Source organism: Euleptes europaea, chromosome 16 (assembly GCF_029931775.1).
Source record: "Euleptes europaea isolate rEulEur1 chromosome 16, rEulEur1.hap1, whole genome shotgun sequence".
Lineage (NCBI taxonomy): Eukaryota > Metazoa > Chordata > Lepidosauria > Squamata > Sphaerodactylidae > Euleptes > Euleptes europaea.
In genome coordinates this window covers 33,123,360-33,141,031 of record NC_079327.1, presented here as the reverse complement: position 1 = coordinate 33,141,031, position 17,672 = coordinate 33,123,360, and the positions used below count along the sequence as shown (strand labels likewise).

The window sequence follows — 17,672 nt, the reverse complement described above, 5'->3', positions numbered from 1 at the left end:
CCTCAGTAGCAACTAAATTTTTGTGAAGTTTACTGACCTTTTAGATCTGGCTTCTCTCGAATACCCACTGACACAAAGAAGCAGTCCATATCCACATGCATTACACAACTCTGATGCTTGGTTGAGCTCAAGATGGATGCATTATCTAGTATAACATCAAACAGAACATTTAAAGCAAGTGAACATTTTAATGGTGTCCTTGTTGATCTAATGCTCATCAGCCCACTCCCCGCTCACAAATAGTTTAAGATGCCACAAAATTCTAGTCTTCAAGTGGACCTTCAAAAGGTGACAGCCCATCATTTTATATACTTTCTCTTCATTACAACAAATTTGGTTTCAAGAGCTTATGAGTTTTCAGCTTTTACTTGCATGCTGAAGTGAACAAAGAAGGAACTATTCTGTATCACTTTCCCAGTTTGATTTTATGCTGCTGTTTTAGCTGTATCGGGGAAAACAAGATTGTAGTGCAGAAGATGAATGGATTTAACTGGAGACCCCTTCAGCGCTACCTCACATACCTTTCAAATGCCAGAAAAATTAATGCAGCCTTGTGCCAACACTAGGAAAGCCAAACTAGACAGTTCTTGGGAACCTGAAAGAAGATCTTGCACAGCATAGATAGTACACAGAGGGACTTGGCTGAATGCTTACATAACACTGACAATGACTGGCGTTGCCCTAGCGCAGTGACAGGGATGGGTTCCAGGTTTGTTGGCACTGGGAACGGAACCTTAATTACCTACTGTGAGGGTTCCTTCTGCTCTGAGATAAGAAGGGCATCTTGAATCTTGGGTGATTCTCGCTACATGCCTGGGGAGGCAGGTACTGATTTTCACTTTTTGTCCCTCTGGCAGGAATTGCCCACTCAGTTTCTAATCTTAATTAAGCTAAATAAGGACAGGAATGTATAAACGCTAGCACAACAGTGAAAACTGTACTTAACAAACTGTCACATAACAGGTGAGAACAGGTTAGTAACGAGAAGAATAGTAATAGTAATATTGAGACAGGGAGGATAGGTCAGAGACTTCCTGGTAACAGCCTCTTCTTCGTTTGTCTGAATAAAATAGTTCTTTTACTTCTTCCATCTTTTTCATCTATCTTCATGGGTGAGCAAGATGACCTTTTTACCTCAGAGCAGAAGGAATCCTCACAGTAGGTAATCAAGGTTCCATTCTTGCTCTGAGGGAAGGGCATCTTGATTCCTGGGATCTCCAAGAACTTCTGGGTGGGAACTGATGTCTCTTCCATCACCTGCTGAAGCACTCTTCTCTCAAACGCTGCATCAGCAGTGTCTTCCCGGTGAGGCAGGAAAAGAAACTGAGTGGGAGACTCCCGCCGGAGGGACAGGAAATGGAAATCAGCTCCTGCCTCCCCAGGCATGCAGCGAGAATCACCCAAGAATCAAGATGCCCTTCCCTCAGAGTGAGAAATCTGTGCTCACCATGAAAATGGAACAAGAGATAGGATCATGTAAGAAGTGGCACAACTGAGCAGCAAGCTCCCAGATCCAGTAGCATAACAACATATTCTCTCAAATCCTTGTCCCAAGTCTCAACCACAGATCACAAAAAATATGAAAAAACAATTTGGCAACTGGGCTTCAAATAGTAAACCGTCATCCCTTTAAAATAACCTGACATTTAACTGTCCATAAATATAAAACAGTTTTTAATATAACTATCCTTAATTCATACATTCTTAATTTTGTACCTGCCTACCCATCAAAGGTGTAAAATTCCATTTCTGTTCTTTTTTTTGGCTAATTAAATTCCAGAAAATTAAAAGACAAATTCAAACATTTTTTTTAAAAAAGCCATCAGTTCACACAGATATAACTCTGGACTTTTACCCACAGGAACTATTTTTCTGAATCATCTACTTCCTCAGTCCTGACATTTTCAGCCTAAACTCAAAAGCCTGTGAAAGATAATCAGGTGGTTTAATATGGCTCAGTCATATCAGAAATCTCCCAATCTGTAAAAAGAGTCCATTTAAGACAAACTCCCAGCTTTTGCCTAGAGCAGTGCCCATCTATGCACTGGCCTGATAGGAAGAAAAGTAACTGGTAGAAGAAATTTAGAACAATCCCTAACCTTTCATATTACACAACTCATTCATGGTAAGGAAGGAACAGTGATACAAGTGGCATGTGTTCCAATTCTCACAACTCTGGGACACAGCTCAACAATGAGCACCCACAATTGATACAAGAGAAACATTGTTCCACCCATTATATTCCTAAACTAAGTTGCTTTGTAGTCCATAGCTGCTCGTCATTAGTTCATGAATACTCTTTGCACACTAGACATACAGTGTCAAAATATAAACTAACTGAAAAGCTACAGGGCAGCCTTACCCCATGGTGAAGCTGTGCAAGGGGGGGAGGAGTTGCTACTGGGGCAAGAGATGAGCAACCTCAAGGCTCTGGACTATTATCACTGGAAATCTCCTGAAAACTATGGCATGGCCCAAGATCTTGAGAAAAAAGCAACCTGGCCTTATATAGAAGGTCTTGTTCCCATCCACCCAGCCGGTGTATATTCTGTTAATTGGTTAAATTTGGTCATTTGTTTCTCTTTTGTCACATTCCAGTGCACTCGAAGGTAGAATCTTTAGGAGATGGCTGAAGCAAGGAGGCACCATTCCCCAAATGCTGATAGATGGATGAGTGAATAGACTGCATGGCAGATAAAGCCACTATTTCCTTGGAGGCCATGAGGGCTCTTTCCTAAGCAAGAAACCTGATTTTGTCAAGTCTGACTGATAACATTTTTGGCAATGGACACAACAGTCTACTTTGTGCAGTTCCCCAAGCAAAACAGGCAATGGTGGTGGCTCACCATGGAAGTTTGCTTCTGGACTAACGACAGCACTTAAAAACAGTCTTTAATGCTACAGGTGCCTCAGAACTGCCAAGAAGAAAAACTATTTACACTAACTAGTCACACTATATGTCTCTAAATTAACAATTTTTTAAATGAACAAATGAAGAAAAAACTAGCTCTTGTGAAACAAAGTCCAAGTAGAAGTTCCTGATCCACACTACTACTGTGGCAGACAAAGGAGAGCTAAATGGAGAGGTGCAACTCCTCTTTTGTGGGCATACGTGTTCTGAACTGCATCTCTGAAGAAGCTTTTTAAACCTAACCAATAGCTCTAGAAGTGCAAGCACAAAGACCATCAGCATGATGCCCAGAGACCATAAAGTAGTAGCATAAAGACAGAGGATAGCAGAACACTTGCATGGCAGGTCTCCATTTGACAGTGAAGGTATGGTACAGTCATCAAAAATGCAGGGGCTCCATTAAGAAACCTACCTCAGAAACGCCTCTTCTTACAAAGTGATTGGGTTACAGTTTACAAGGGAGAGGTAAGTAGTACCTGAAGGACATTTCAGGTGGCCTGTCTATGCCAGTCTCCCCTGGAACCTCAATCAAAGGTTTAGACCTATTTCCTTCAAATAAGCCTAAGTAAAGGTATACATGCCATGTTCCTTCACTAAAAGTATGTCCCATATACTTCCTGTATTAGTGTCTGCACCCTTCTTCCTTTTTCAATGCAATGATGTCTTTTCATATAACCTTAAACAGTTACCTGTATCAGCTTTCTTAACTGCAGACTGCCCTGCTTTCAACTTTTTCAACTTTTCTCTTCCTGGGAAGATTCCACTGTTCTGTCTCTGTAAGGTGTTAACAAACTCTGTAAATTCACACTTCCAGGTAGATATATGATGAAGTCTTGAATGAGAATAGAAGTCAGAAATGAAATTGCTATTAGAGGATTTGGATAGAGGTGAAGAAACCGCCTTACTTGGAGCAGGTACAGAAATAGTGCTTTTTGTGCTTGAAGGCCCCTGAACAGTAGAATGATGAGCACCATTTATTTTAATATTACTGTGCAAAGATGAAAATGATGAACTACTTGTAGTCCTATGCGCATCCCGTAAAAGTTCTGTATTTTTGTTGCTTTGTTGCAAATGCTGCACAGAGCAGTCTCTGAAGTCAGCTTTCTCTTTCCTTTCTTCCTCCTGCACAGGGCCTGGAGACAGTCTACTCGCAACCTTGTGGCCAGAGCGCACCAAACTATCCTGTGTCTTTAAGGCACTGTTAGAACTATGAACGTGTCCATTAAAAATGGCAGTGCTGTCTCTATGGTGAATTCCATTCTGTTTTCTCCGAGGAAAGAGGTCTTCCAAGAATCCTGTTTCTTCAGTCTCCCATTCTTTGTTCCATTTTCTCATTCCATTGGCTTTGATTTCATTCTCCGCTTCATATTTTTTTACTAGACTATTTCTAAAAACAAAGAACACTTATCAAAATGCTATGTTAGAAAAAGGCACTTGCACTCCATTTTTCATTTTTGAGATAAATCAGCCATTAGAGTACTTACTAGGCGTCTCTCTCCCTCTCCGTTTTAATTATATTGTAGTTTTCAGAACCATAAACCAACTTGACAGGAAATTACATTGCACAATTACATTGTGCATGCCCAAGTTAAGAATTTCTAAGTCATATTTGGCCAAACACATGGCAACAACAGACTGAGCTTTTAAATGCAAGTCTAGCCTAATTATGTGTAATGTGGAGCTTGAGAGCCAAATTAGATTTTTTTTGGGGGGGAGGGACAATTGGCAAAAATGGACTTTAATAATTTAATTAGTGAGTTATAGATATAAGGTTTAATATCTTTATATTTTAAGGTAAATGTTTTTTACTTTCAAAACTGTCAGACACTTCTACGGAAGTCGGGTGATGGATCACTTTTTTTGGTGGGTGAAGGGTTGAAGGGGTATCGTTTTGGTTTGCTATAATTATAAAATTATGAATGTTGCAACTGGTACAAAATGATACTCTTTTGTATTTTCTTTTTATTATTAATTTTTTCTTTGTTGTTTGTTTTTATATGTTTTATATGTTTGTTTTTTATGTTAAAAATCAATAAAAAATTATTTAAAAAAAGAGAGAGCCAAATTAGATGTCACGGTGTCCTCATGGCTGCCGTGAAGACACTGCCGCCATTCAAATGTCAGTATGGTGGGCTATGCTCTTGCCCCTCACATGCTTTATCAAGTCAAATGTTTTCAGGTTTTTTTATAGTAAGTCAAGAAGTGTGACCTATTACAAGTGTGACCTATTACAATAAATTAACATTTACAAATACAAAACCTTCATCTCAAAAAGAGACAACACTAAAGGTACTTCAAATGTCTGTTGCTCCTTGGAATGTTGAAGAATCAAGATACTCCCAGAGAAAGTAATTTAAAGGAAATATCAAATTGGACGGTAACTAACCTTCTGACATACAATCTGCAAGCCAATTAATTGGGAAATTCTAAAAGGGTTACTGCTAGTATCCCCCTACCCACCACAGTTAGAAACAGGTTTGCAAACAATGTCAATGTTTTGAGAAGACTGAGATCTGAGTTAAATTGGGGCAAGAATAACAATAACCATAATTAGCTGGGAAACTGGGAGGGAGGGGTTGCCCAAATATATAAATGTACTCCAGCTGCACTTGGTCTTGCGGTAAGAACACCGAACACGAACATTCCCAACCCTGATGATCTCACTTGTTCATAGCCCGATTCATCTTTTACAAGCTACAGAGTGAATGAGGCAAATCCTAACTTCTCCCCCAACTCCTGCCACATGGTTTGGGAAAGGGGCTGAAGGCAAGCACAGGTAAAAACTAGTGTCTACCCAAGCCAAAATGGGTGAACCCTAGGCAGCCTACTATTTAGCCTACTACTAAATGTTACATGGATATGAATAGACCACAGGCGTGCACTCCCAATAAGGTCCATTTTGTATCTGACAATGATGTGTATGAGTGTGTGAGAGTATAATAGTGCAAATTTGTGTTATCACTGGTGCGTGGATGTCAATGAGTAACAGTGGGCACTGAGAGCAAATGGACAGCAGTAAGGCATTACACAAAAAAACTTGTATCTATAAATTGTGTAGGTGTGTGTTCTTCTAGAATAATTTTACAAAAGTGTGAACTGGGAAAATCCCTTTCAGGATACTTTAAACTGTCAGTGGCTTGAACAAATTCTCCTTTGCAATCCCCCCCTTTTAACTGATTTTAATTGCCTTCAATAATGCATGCCTCCTGGAGAGCACCAAGTATGCTCAGTTTTTCTATCTTGGGGAAAGTCCTTTTAAAATTTGCAAATTAGTATTTTTGCATACATAGTGTGTCTCCCAAGTATGCAGAACCCCCTACTTCATTTATAGATGATACTGTTTCATTCCCCTGTGGTACGGTACTTGACCACAAATTTTGTTTTGAGGGTACCAATTGGTTGCGTATGAGGAATTGTGGGAGATAAACACTGGAAAGAGCTCCTCCAAAATTTCAATACTGTTGAGTTTAGGGAATAGTTGAGACACTTCCTGCTCACCTTGTCCCAACATTGTAATACTTCAGCAAAATTGTGATATAGCACTGAATGCTGAGGTTTGGGGCCAGATGAGCAGCAAACAGCTTATCGAGTCCTGAATCTGACCATGTTTATTTCCTCCTCCTCCTCCTCCTGTACAGGTGAGTTGGTAGGCAGGGGATTCACATTGCATGCTCTCCAGGATTCTATAAGCTCTATGGAGCATAAGCAGGCCTATCTTCTCCCCCTCTTTCTTTGACAGTCAATTACCCTTAATACACTATGTCTTTTGGAATGCAGTAAACATGCTCACTTATCAGGCTATTTGAAAGGCTGCTGCTTTTTAAAATTTATGAAGTAGTATTTTTCTACATATCAGGGAAGTTTTCCAAGTGTGCAGAAACCATAGCATAATTAGTGTGAAACACTGTTCACCTTCCTGACAGCATGAATCGCAGTGGAATAAAATTAAGTGCACGTGATCAAGAAGAATTGCTCTTATGTCAGATTAAGGTCAAGACATGTAGCATTCCAAAAGGCCACAAGCAGAAATCATGCCAGTGCTTTACTGTGAAGTGATATGTCTATGTTGGAAAGCCAACATGGACACAAGATAGCAAAAAAGTATCACAATACTCCTAAGTGGCAAAGAAAGAGGAAGAGGCAGAGAGAAAGACTATTTAATGTATCCAGAGACCTGCTCGAGGTGGCTAACAAGGAAAAAACCAATAAAACCATAACACACCAAATTATAAAAACAGGCCATAAAATTGTTGAAAAAATCCCCACGAAGGGGGTGTAGCATAAAAACAACAATACATTATTGCAGGAATTGAAAACAGTGGCCATGAAACAACAGTATGCAGGCCATAAAATAATCAGCTAAAAATGATGACATAGAACTAATATATAAACAAACAGATAAAACTGGGACAAGAGACAATTTTGGTCTCATACATAAATGACAGCTGAGTGGGCTACAGGCCCTCCTCAATAGCGAGGATATTGCAGATGTGATTTGCCACAACTGAGAAAGTCCTGTTTATAATTACCACCTACCTTACCTCTGTAAGACAGGGCACAGTTTTGAGAGGAACAGCTTAGCTAGCATGCTGAACAGCAATTAATCCTAACTGCTTTTTGGTTTCAAAAGATCTACACAGAGATGCTTAGTACTTGATACCAACATATTATCGCTATAGCACATTAATGACATAGTAGGACAGAACCTGCAATTTATACTGGCAAAAAATTAGAATTCAAAGCATTATTCTAACTTGGAAGACTTCATTATTAAATTAATTTGAATATACATTTTTTTTCAGACTACAAGCTAAAAACTAAAAATTACTAAATAAGTTTATCTTGTTTTATCTGGCTAAGATCGATCTATCGATCTATCTATCAAATAAGAATTTCTATCCTGAATGTAATCCAGAACAAGATGTTTTTGAACATAAAGTTAACATAACATAGTCATTAGAAATCATAAGAACTGGTCAACTGCCAACAGACTGAATTAGAAAATCAAGATTAGATACTTACACCCTGTTGAGCTCTACAGAGATATTGCTAGGTCCTGGAATAGGATCTTCAGGTTTGCATACAGTATTGAAACAGAGGCCTTTCTGAATACTTGACTGCTTTGTGTAAAGCTGATATGGAATGTGTGAAAGGAGACGCCCAGCTTTTATGCTAGAACAAAATATGTTTAGTTTATCAAAGATTTCAACACAAGATTTTTAACATATACTCAATTCTGACCTTACAATATTAAATGGGAAAATGGTCTGTGTTCAATAATAAAAAGGTAAAAGGCAAAGGTCCCCTGTGCAAGCACCGGGTCATTCCTGACCCATGGGTTGACGTCACATCCCAACGTTTACTAGAAAGACTTTGTTTATGGGGTGATTTGCCAGTGCTTTCCCCAGTCATCTTCCCTTTACCCCCAGCAAGCTGGGTACTCATTTTACTGACCTCAGAAGGATGGAAGGCTGAGTCAACCTTGAGCCCACTACCTGAAACCACCTTCCATTGGGATCAAACTTAGGTCGTGAGCAGAGCTTGGATTGCAGTACTGCAGCTTACCACACTGCGCTACAGGGCTCCTGTGTTCAATAGTACTTTCATTAATTTATTTAGAGACCCTGCATTCCTTTAGATCCCGTCTAAATCCTAAGCAGGGAAGCAGGACTTCCTCATTTCCCCATTCACACTGCAGTCTAAAGTGCCCATCCCCCATAAGGGATGTAGGTTCCAATCTATTCTACGTTGAAAGCTACCTTGTTTCTTTCCAATTGCTTCATTTTCAAACTGATTTTATATATAATAATTACTAATACATTGTAAATACATTGAAAATTAAAATTTCTAAGGTAGGGATCCAAAGAGCTACTTTAAGAGCACCCAAGGACTTAGGCATAATCAGTTTGCACAACAAATTACTCGATGCCATATCTTAGGGCTTTTCTGCATGCTCAACTTACTCCTGATTGCCAATCCCCAAGCATTGTAATTGGTTTGGGCATGGTTCTTCCACACAACTGCCCTCCCTCTGCATTGGTGAAGTCAGTTAATTTGCTTCCGCACATGCCTTCTAATAATGAGCATTTTCAAGGGAACGCACATGAAGCTGCCCTACACTGAATCAGACCTTTGTCCATCAAAATCAGTATTATCTACTTAGACCAGCAGCGGCTCTCCAAGGTCTCAGGCAGAGGTCTTTCACATCACCTACTTGACTGGTCCCTTTAACTGGAGATGCTGGGGACGGAACCTGGAACCTTCTGCATGCCAAGCAGATGCTCTACCACTGAACCACAGCTCTTGTCATCAGTGGCGTCACAGCCCCCCTCCTTTCAAAGAAAGGCATTGAAATATTGATCTATCACTAGATCATTGTAACAATAGACTTAGCAAGTTCTCTGAATTCCCAGCTTTCATTATTAAAAAATATCATGGAGATATAAGGGGAAAAGCATATCTCTGAAAGGGAGGGGCCTAGAGACATTCTTTTAAAATGAAAGCTAGGCATTCAGAGAACATGCTAAGCCTACTGTTACAATGCTCTAGCGATATGTCGATATTTTAAGGCTGTTTTTAAAAAGAAAAAAACCCACTTGTCTTCAGGGTAGGGGGAGAGTGAGTGGTTCGATCACAACAGTCCAATCATCAAAAAGTTGGCAGGAGGTGGATGAGAGGGGGCAGGACAAAGAAAACCAACAGAAACATTATGCATGAGGAAAAAGCTGACTCAAAATCAACTTCCAGAAAAACACTGGGGTAAAAGTGATCTCAAAAGAACTGGAAAACAAAGGGACCCCCCCCCCCACAAACTGAAGTGAAAACAAAAGGCACAAAAATGCATGCAGAAATCAGGAGTTAAACTGAAGCAGTATGGGGCCAGAACCAACGCAAAAGACCCATGTGGAAAAGCCCTTAATCGGCTTGAGTTTTAAAAGTGGCTTGCTCAAAGTGGTTTGAGTTTAAAAGTGGTGGTTAAAGCCCTATCTGAAAAACAAACGCAGAGCCTCTTTAGGAATCCAAGGTTAATTGTACAGTTCTCTGAATCCTGACCCAAACTGCTAAGAAAAGAAATTGAATGCAATAAAATTAGATAATCAAATCAACCGTTTCAGATTTTCATATACAACTCTTGAACTATTCCTTAATAAAATCAAGTCCAATTAAATTTGAAGAGTGGTATACAAAATGAACAAGGTTCAACTAACTAGAGAGAGCAACTGTTGGTATTTTTCTGCAAGTCAGGGATGGATGGGGAAAGGTTGAAGACTTTATCCTATAACACTATAGGTTAATAGTTTTTCTTGATTTAAATGTATTTCAAAAATATTGCTATAGTATTATTGTAGTTTTTATGACCTAGAGAATTAATCTAGCTGAACCTTCTTGTCTGATATTTGACCGATGTTGTTAAATCTTGGGGTAATGGTTTCAAATGACACAACTTTCACATCTCCCTTCTGGATCACCAGTATGTTCTCTGAGGGGTTCTACTGCAATATAAGCAGCCAAGTCCCTGTTATGCAGAAGAGGGATATAACCACACATGGTCTAGGGAAATGTGCTGGCAAATCAGAGCAATACTCTTTATGATGTATTTCCCATCTAACTTCAATCTGTACACTAACAAGAGGCTTGGCAAAGGATCAAAAGCCGGTACATGCTGCAATTAAGAGAACTACAGTAAGATCACATTACCCAATTAGAAAAACAAGAACTTGTTAGCAGTTATGTGGTCAGGTTTCTATGGGAATGGTGTAATCAGATCTGTTACAATGGGGATAGTCACAACTACAGATCATTTGTTTTCTAGAATTGTCCAGTACAATCCACATATCATTTCAGTAAAACAAATGTTATATTCTAAGAATTCAAATAACCCAGTAACGTTTAACACCTGAGAGGTATAACAGTGATAAAGTAAATTTATTTTCTTGGGTAGCGAATTATTTGCTTTATAAATCCAAATCTGTGTATTACAAACACAGCCAACAATATTTCCGGAAAAATTAAACATTGCTTTTAATTTCCACACCGAAGTAAACTATCCATCACAAACTCAGAAACATTTGCAAAATTAAATGCTTATCAATGAGATTTTAATCATTTCTGCCCATGTACCTCGCATCTTAGTTTTAGAATTAATTTAATTTCATCAGCCACATTGTTACTCAACTGTCTGAGTTTTACTGATTGAAGCTGACCTTGCTATTCACTTCACAGACTACCCTTCAATATTTTACACTCATTTCCCACTAGAGTTCATCAGTACATTCACAGAACTATGGGATATTAAACATTTTATGTGAACATGATACCACAGTATTTAACAGAAAACTTTAAATAAGTTTAACATGTTATAGAACAATATTTCAAAATATTGTTAGATCTTATCAGTTCTCAATTTTACAACATTTTAATCATCATCATAATCCTGTAAGTACCTTTCTGTTATCCATTCTGGTCGAACTACTTTTTCCCCTTTGAGTTCTTTTATTTTGGCATTTGGAAGATTTGTTGCAATAATGTGCGTTGTTTTGGATCTAGAATAATATACATGATACTGCCCTCCATGCAACATCATTAGCCTTCTTAGATCATCAGCTGAAGGATCTGAAATAGATTTACAACACACAACACTGAAACATGATGCACACACTTGAGTAAGCTGTTTTCTACTACAAGAATTGGTTCTAGTCTGATTTTACTAAAATAGCCACTTAAGAGTAGGGCTGTCAATCAATAATAGAATTTTAGTTAATGCTCTGTCTTTTCACCAATTAATTACATTTAAAAATGTATATTGCTAAAATCTCAACAGAGGCGCTTTCCTAAGATACTGAAGATCAAGATAACACTTTTTTAAAATCTGCCACTGATTTCTTTCATATTTTAGACTGCCTTGAACCAAGAGAAAGGCAAAGTATATATATTTAAAAATAATAATAAATACTAACAAGGTTCCTTCTGCTGTGAGGAAGGGGGCATCTTGATCATTGGGTGATTCCTACTGGTTGCTCAGGGAGGCAGGATTGAACTTCCCCTTCCTGTCTCCTCAGCTGAAATCGCCTGGTGTTCAGTTTGACGAATTCCCAAGCTAACTCTGATACAAATGAACTATCTAATATAACTATAACAGGTAAGAGACAAGATAACTGTAACTGTAGTAGGAAAACTGAGAACAAATGTAGAGATATAACAAGGAACAATGTTCTCTCTGTCTTCTTGCTTATTGAATAACATGCTTGCTTGAATCTTCTTCTGTTCCTTTTCTCTCTCTCTCTCTCTCTCTCTCTCTCTCTCTATTTTTTTTTGTTTTGTTTGCTGTTGCTCCATCTTCACCCAGGGTGGGCAAGATGCCCTCCTTCCTCAGAGCAGAAGGAACCTTCAAGGTAAGTAATCAAGGTTCCATTCCTGCTCTGAGAAGGAGGGCATCTTGATCATTGGGATCTTCAAGAGCTATAATTTTGTTAGGGTGGGTTAAGCGTCTTCCACCACCTGTTGAAGGAGTCAACTTCCAAAGGCTGCATCTGCAGATGCAAAAGTGTTCAAATGGTAATGCCTGACAAACGTAGACATTGATGTGATTCGTGAATGGATATATGGAGATAAGCCTCTTTCAGGTCTACTGATGCCATAAATGCCTCTGGACGCACGGCTTCTATTATGGATCGGAGTATTTCCATTCGAAAATGCTTCTGCCATATAAATGTTTACATATTTCAGGTCCAGAATTGCTCGCCAGTCTCCGTTTTTCTTTGGCACAGTCAAGAAGACAGAATACCTGAGTACCTTTTTTCTGTGGATACTGGCTCTATGGCTCTTATCTGCAGCAGATGTTGAATTGCCACCAAGGTCCTTTCATGCTTTTCTGGTCTGCTCGATCTTGGAGACTGGACGAAGCGATCTGGAGGAACCCTGACGAACTCTAACTGGTAAGCAATCGTCACCACCTGTTGGACCCATTGATCTGATGTTGACAGGATCCACTGGGGAGCAAAGGTTTGAAGGCGCCCCCTGGTCTGCTCTGCTCTGGTGGAACTGATTTGGTTTGTGATAGTGCCCCCTCGACAAAAGGAACCCCTACCCAAGCTCCATGACCCTTGTCTCTGGTCCATTCTCAGCTGAGGCAGGGTGTGAAAGGTGTGAAAGGAACAGAACAAAGAGGATCTATCGTCCTTCCTCACATGACAGGGCATGGCTTTCTTTTTGTCTTTAGTTTCTACTAAAATCCTGTCCAATTTGTCTCCAAATAGATGAGCCCCTTGAGGGGGGTAAGACATCACTACTGATTTGGAGTGGTAATCCGCAGGCCAAGCCCTTAACCAGAGCAATCTCCTAATGGCCACAGTAGCGGACACTGCTCTAGAGGTAAAGATAAATGAATCTACGGTGGCATCAGCCAAAAATGTAACTGCTTTAAGTATCCTGCTGGCTCCTTCAGCTGCTCTCTTATTTTTAGGTTGCATTAGCTGAACCAACTTTCTGGACCACACTACAACAGCCCTGGCAAAAGAATTGCTGTTGCCAATGCCTGGACAGAGAGCACCCCTGACTCATGCGCTTTTTCAGCTGCGAAGTCAGCCCTTCTCCCCAAGGGGTCCTTAATGGTGCCCGTGCCATATTCAGACACAAGGTCTGATAAGGCTGCTACTAGGGCATCCAGCGGGGGACTTGTAAAAGGTCCACTGCGTGGGGAGTCAGGTTATAAACATTTTTGATCCTGAGAGGAAACTGCCTATTGGCCATAGGTTTTTCCCATTCTGCTCTAACCTGTGACTCAAAATACTCCGGAAATGGAACTGTCTTGTTGGAAGTTTTTGTTCTTATTGTTGTGTTAATCAAGACTTTTTTGCAGCATAAGTGATGGGCAAATCATTCCAAAGATATAAGATTTTGAAATATCTGCTGAAGCATATTAATTAATAAAACCAGGTCAGTGTCTCAAAAGCGAAAATATCAATATTCTTAATGTTAGACAAGAAGAAGAACAGTTGGTTTTATACCCCACTTTTCTCTACCGTAAGGAGTCTTAAAGCGACTTACAACCCCCCCCCCCACAACAGGCAACGTGTGAGGTAGGTGGGGCTGAGAGAGCTCGGAGAGAACTGTGACTAGCCCAAGGTCCCTCAGCAGGTTTCATGCAGAGGAACAGGGAATCAAACCCAGTTCTCCAGATCAGAGTCCGCCGTTCTTAACCACTACACCACACTGTACAAGAATCTGTTGTACAAACAAACCGATATATGAAACTTTAGGATTGTTCACATAATCCAAGTTCTTAAAATACTGAAGTAGTTACTTAAAATAAAATTGAACAAAGCAAAAAAATAATTAGACAAAACTGAATTTCTAAAGAGGACTTAAATATTTTCTCCAGTCAGAGCCCTCAGTATGCACTAATGCAAGTAGGCTTCCACCACTGGGAAAGAGGGATGGGCCTGGTCCTTCAGACCAATCAGCAAGTAAAGGAATTTTCTCCTAACCGAATCCCAATTCATTCTTCAACTTCCCAGAATGAACAAGAAAAAGTGTGAATTGAGTGCAGCTCAAAATTAGCATTTTGCAACATGCTTTCAGTTCACTGGTTGCCATCTGCCACAATGAACTGAGCGTACACATCAGAACACACTATGTATGTATGTGAATTCAGTTCACAACGTGGGTCAGCAAAGTAAGAAGCAGCTTGGCTAGCAACCACACCCAACAGAAAGTTAAGGCTACAATAAGAAGGAGGTTGAAGCTCTGCCCCTCCCCTACAACCCAGCTCTATCACTGGCCTATCTGCCTTTCTGAGGGAATATGAATAGTTTAAAAGAATAAAATTATCACCTGTAAAGCCATTGACATAGATGGCTACTCCACTGAAGATACTAGATGAAATTCCATCTTTCTGATGTTGTACAGCTGCCTCTGAACGGAACTGATCTTCCAGTTTTTGTACCTTGGCAGACATATATCCTCCCTTGGTTTTAAATAAAATACATTTTTGGATATTAAAAACTTAGTCAATACTCACTTTGACTAGACTGTGTATAGCTATAGATAAGATCAAAGTGCATCCTGCCATTAAAATTACAATGCAATACTAAGCAGAGTTGCACCCATTTGACCTCAATGAGCTTAGAAGACTGTAACTCCAGTCATAATTGAACTGTTAATAGATTTAGTTTTGTTTGGCAATCCACTCGTACACGTCTTATACTGAATAATCACATGAGCATTTTGTAAGTAATGGATGGTCAATCTAAGCTACTTCTGAAACGCACATACACAAACACATACAAAGATCAACGTAGCAATTTTCCAAGCCAAAGGAAACATAGTACAGCCTTCAATGTATAGATAACATACAGGTGAAAATAAAGCAAATAAGTTAAAGAAATCTATTTGTTAGATCTACTCATCCATTAAAAAACAACAACCATTAAATCTTCAAAGAATTACATTTGTAAATACTTTCTATCGAAAATTTTACATTTTGAACATACCCATGTCCCCCAGCCATCTCTCTCACTGGCTCGTTTTCTCCATCCACCTGGCTTCATAATGAGGCTTTTAACTAGGGAGGAAAAAACACACACAAGGGTTTATTTCAGATTTGCATTGTTACATTTGAAATTGTACCTCCAGAAATAAGTGAAGGAGCTACAAACACACCATTATGTCTTTCCATGGTAGTCCAACTGATGTGCCCACTAGCTTTGCACAATGATTTAACTCAAACATAAGCACAATATTTTTGAGAAAACTTCCTAGATGTTACTTAGTAATATGCTGGCAACATCTTTCCAAAGTCTCTCGCTTGGTTGTGCTGTACCAAAACAGTAGCAAATATGTTGGTGTTAAAGGGCTGAAGGAGACCAAAGCAATGGCAAAACAAGAAAGGTGTCCTCTGTCCCAGCAATATTGTTTTGTTCAACATCCTACTCTCACTGCTGTCTCATCTGCTATATGCACAAGGGGCCATGAACCTCTGCTTGAAGTAGTTCAGAAGTATGTTTAAGCTGACAGACAAGCACATTCTATATCGGTGTTTCCCAATGCACTGCCCAAGAGCACCATGGAGCACTTTAGTACTTCCTGTCACTCAAACCCTGAGAGGGAACCTAGGGCAGGTGGGGGTGCCCCACCTCTCTTCCTCCCTCTTCTTTCTCCCCCTCCCTCCATTTCTTTCTCTTTCTCTCCCTCCCTCCTTCTCTCTCTCCCTCCCTTTCTCTCTCTCTTTCTCTCCCTCCCTCACTTTCCTTCTCCCTTCCTTCCTGCCTTCCTTCCTTTCCCTCCCTCCCCCTCTCCTATCTGTTTCACTCTTTCTGTCTCTCTCTTTCTGTCTCTTTATTTCTCTCTCTCTTCTCTTTCTCCTTGTCTTTCTGGACTGGGAGAGGGCTGCAGGCTCACCAGTCAAGGCAGCCAGCCCTCCCCTAGTCCAGATCTGGGCTGGCGAGTTTGCTGCGGGCCTGCCAGCCAAGGCAGCCACCCCCCTCCAAGTACAATGTGGGCTGGCGAGCCCCCCATCCAGATATGGGCTGGTGAGCCCGCTGCAGGTCTGCCAGCCAAGGCAGCCCCCCCCCGTTTATTTATTTTTTTACAAAATTAATGGCAAAGACTAGAGATACAAACTTCATAGAAGACACCTGCAAAGTCAATTCATGTTATTTATTTTTTATTTTTTACTTAAAATACAAACATACTTTACAAAATAACAATAAGACTGTTAAATAAAAGAAAATACTGTAAGAAAGTTATTGTTGTAAACTTGTTCGTGTTTTAAGTAAAAAACAATATCATTAATTGACTTTGCCTGTGTCTTTTGTAAAGTTTGTATCTCCAGTATCTGGCATTACATTTTATGGTATTTATTTATTTATGTGCACATGGCCTGGCCCGACCAAGTGACATTTATGTCATATCTGGCCCTCCTAACAAATGAGTTCGACACCCCTGATCTAAGGTACTGCTGTCCTGGCTGTGATTTATATAATGCTTAGAAAAGCCATGCAGAATACTGACCAAGGCTATACTTAAAGTATGCATTTTCATTTAGGAAGTATCCAAATAATAATGAAAAATGTTTATTTCAGTTAATGACTTAAATTGGCCTTTTTCTGATGATTTTAACACTTTTAAAAAGTATTTCCAAAATTATTTCAGTAAATAATATCTGTAACTAGTAATAAATAAGAAAAATTTCCCTTTCTCAAGATTAAAAAAAAAACACAGACTCTCAATGTCTGCTAAGAACTGAAACAGAAAGAAAATTTAGTTATCTATAGAATCACCCTTAAAGAACAGAATTTTGAAGTCTTCTAATCAATTTATGTAATTATCACATGCATTTCAGGATACAACTGTCCACCAAACAATCAGCTACCAATAACTGCCTTATTTCCTTTATCACTTCACTAGAAACCAAACTTTTTCTGTTACAACTGGAAAGTAGGTCAATTATTATTTCCTCCAGGGGACTTTAACAAAAAAGTGTCAGTCATGCCACAACCTGCCTGATATTCATCTCCTATGAAGTCAAGTAATCTGAGCAGCATAAACATGAAGTCAGCACATAATACTGATGTTCTCAGTTACTCTAATGCAGATTTACAATCTGCTACTCACATTGGATAATGAAGAGCTCCATCTCATGACTGTCATTTTTCATATAATGTACTCTACAATAACCAAAACAAACTGCCCTGTTCTCTCACAATCATAGCAATTTATATTTGGTAATCCGGTGTTTCTACTATTATTCAAAGTATGCATA

At 39.4% G+C, this 17,672-nt stretch overlaps 1 protein-coding gene across 2 annotated transcripts in view; it reads right to left on the bottom strand.

The window, feature by feature from the left end:
• REV1 (REV1 DNA directed polymerase) overlaps nucleotides 1-17,672 on the bottom strand; it is a 50,655-nt gene that overhangs the window by 26,869 nt on the left and 6,114 nt on the right. The window contains exons 2-7 of one of the 2 annotated variants that reach the window (XM_056861764.1): nucleotides 15,403-15,466; nucleotides 14,744-14,876; nucleotides 11,356-11,524; nucleotides 7,934-8,083; nucleotides 3,601-4,298; nucleotides 38-145 (exon numbers count right to left, since the gene is read on the bottom strand). In XM_056861764.1, the coding sequence (XP_056717742.1) occupies nucleotides 38-145; nucleotides 3,601-4,298; nucleotides 7,934-8,083; nucleotides 11,356-11,524; nucleotides 14,744-14,876; nucleotides 15,403-15,466 (1,322 nt within the window). Of the gene's footprint in view, nucleotides 1-37; nucleotides 149-3,600; nucleotides 4,299-7,933; nucleotides 8,084-11,355; nucleotides 11,525-14,743; nucleotides 14,877-15,402; nucleotides 15,467-17,672 lie in introns of both variants that reach the window. The other variant, XM_056861765.1, reaches the window with a different exon arrangement.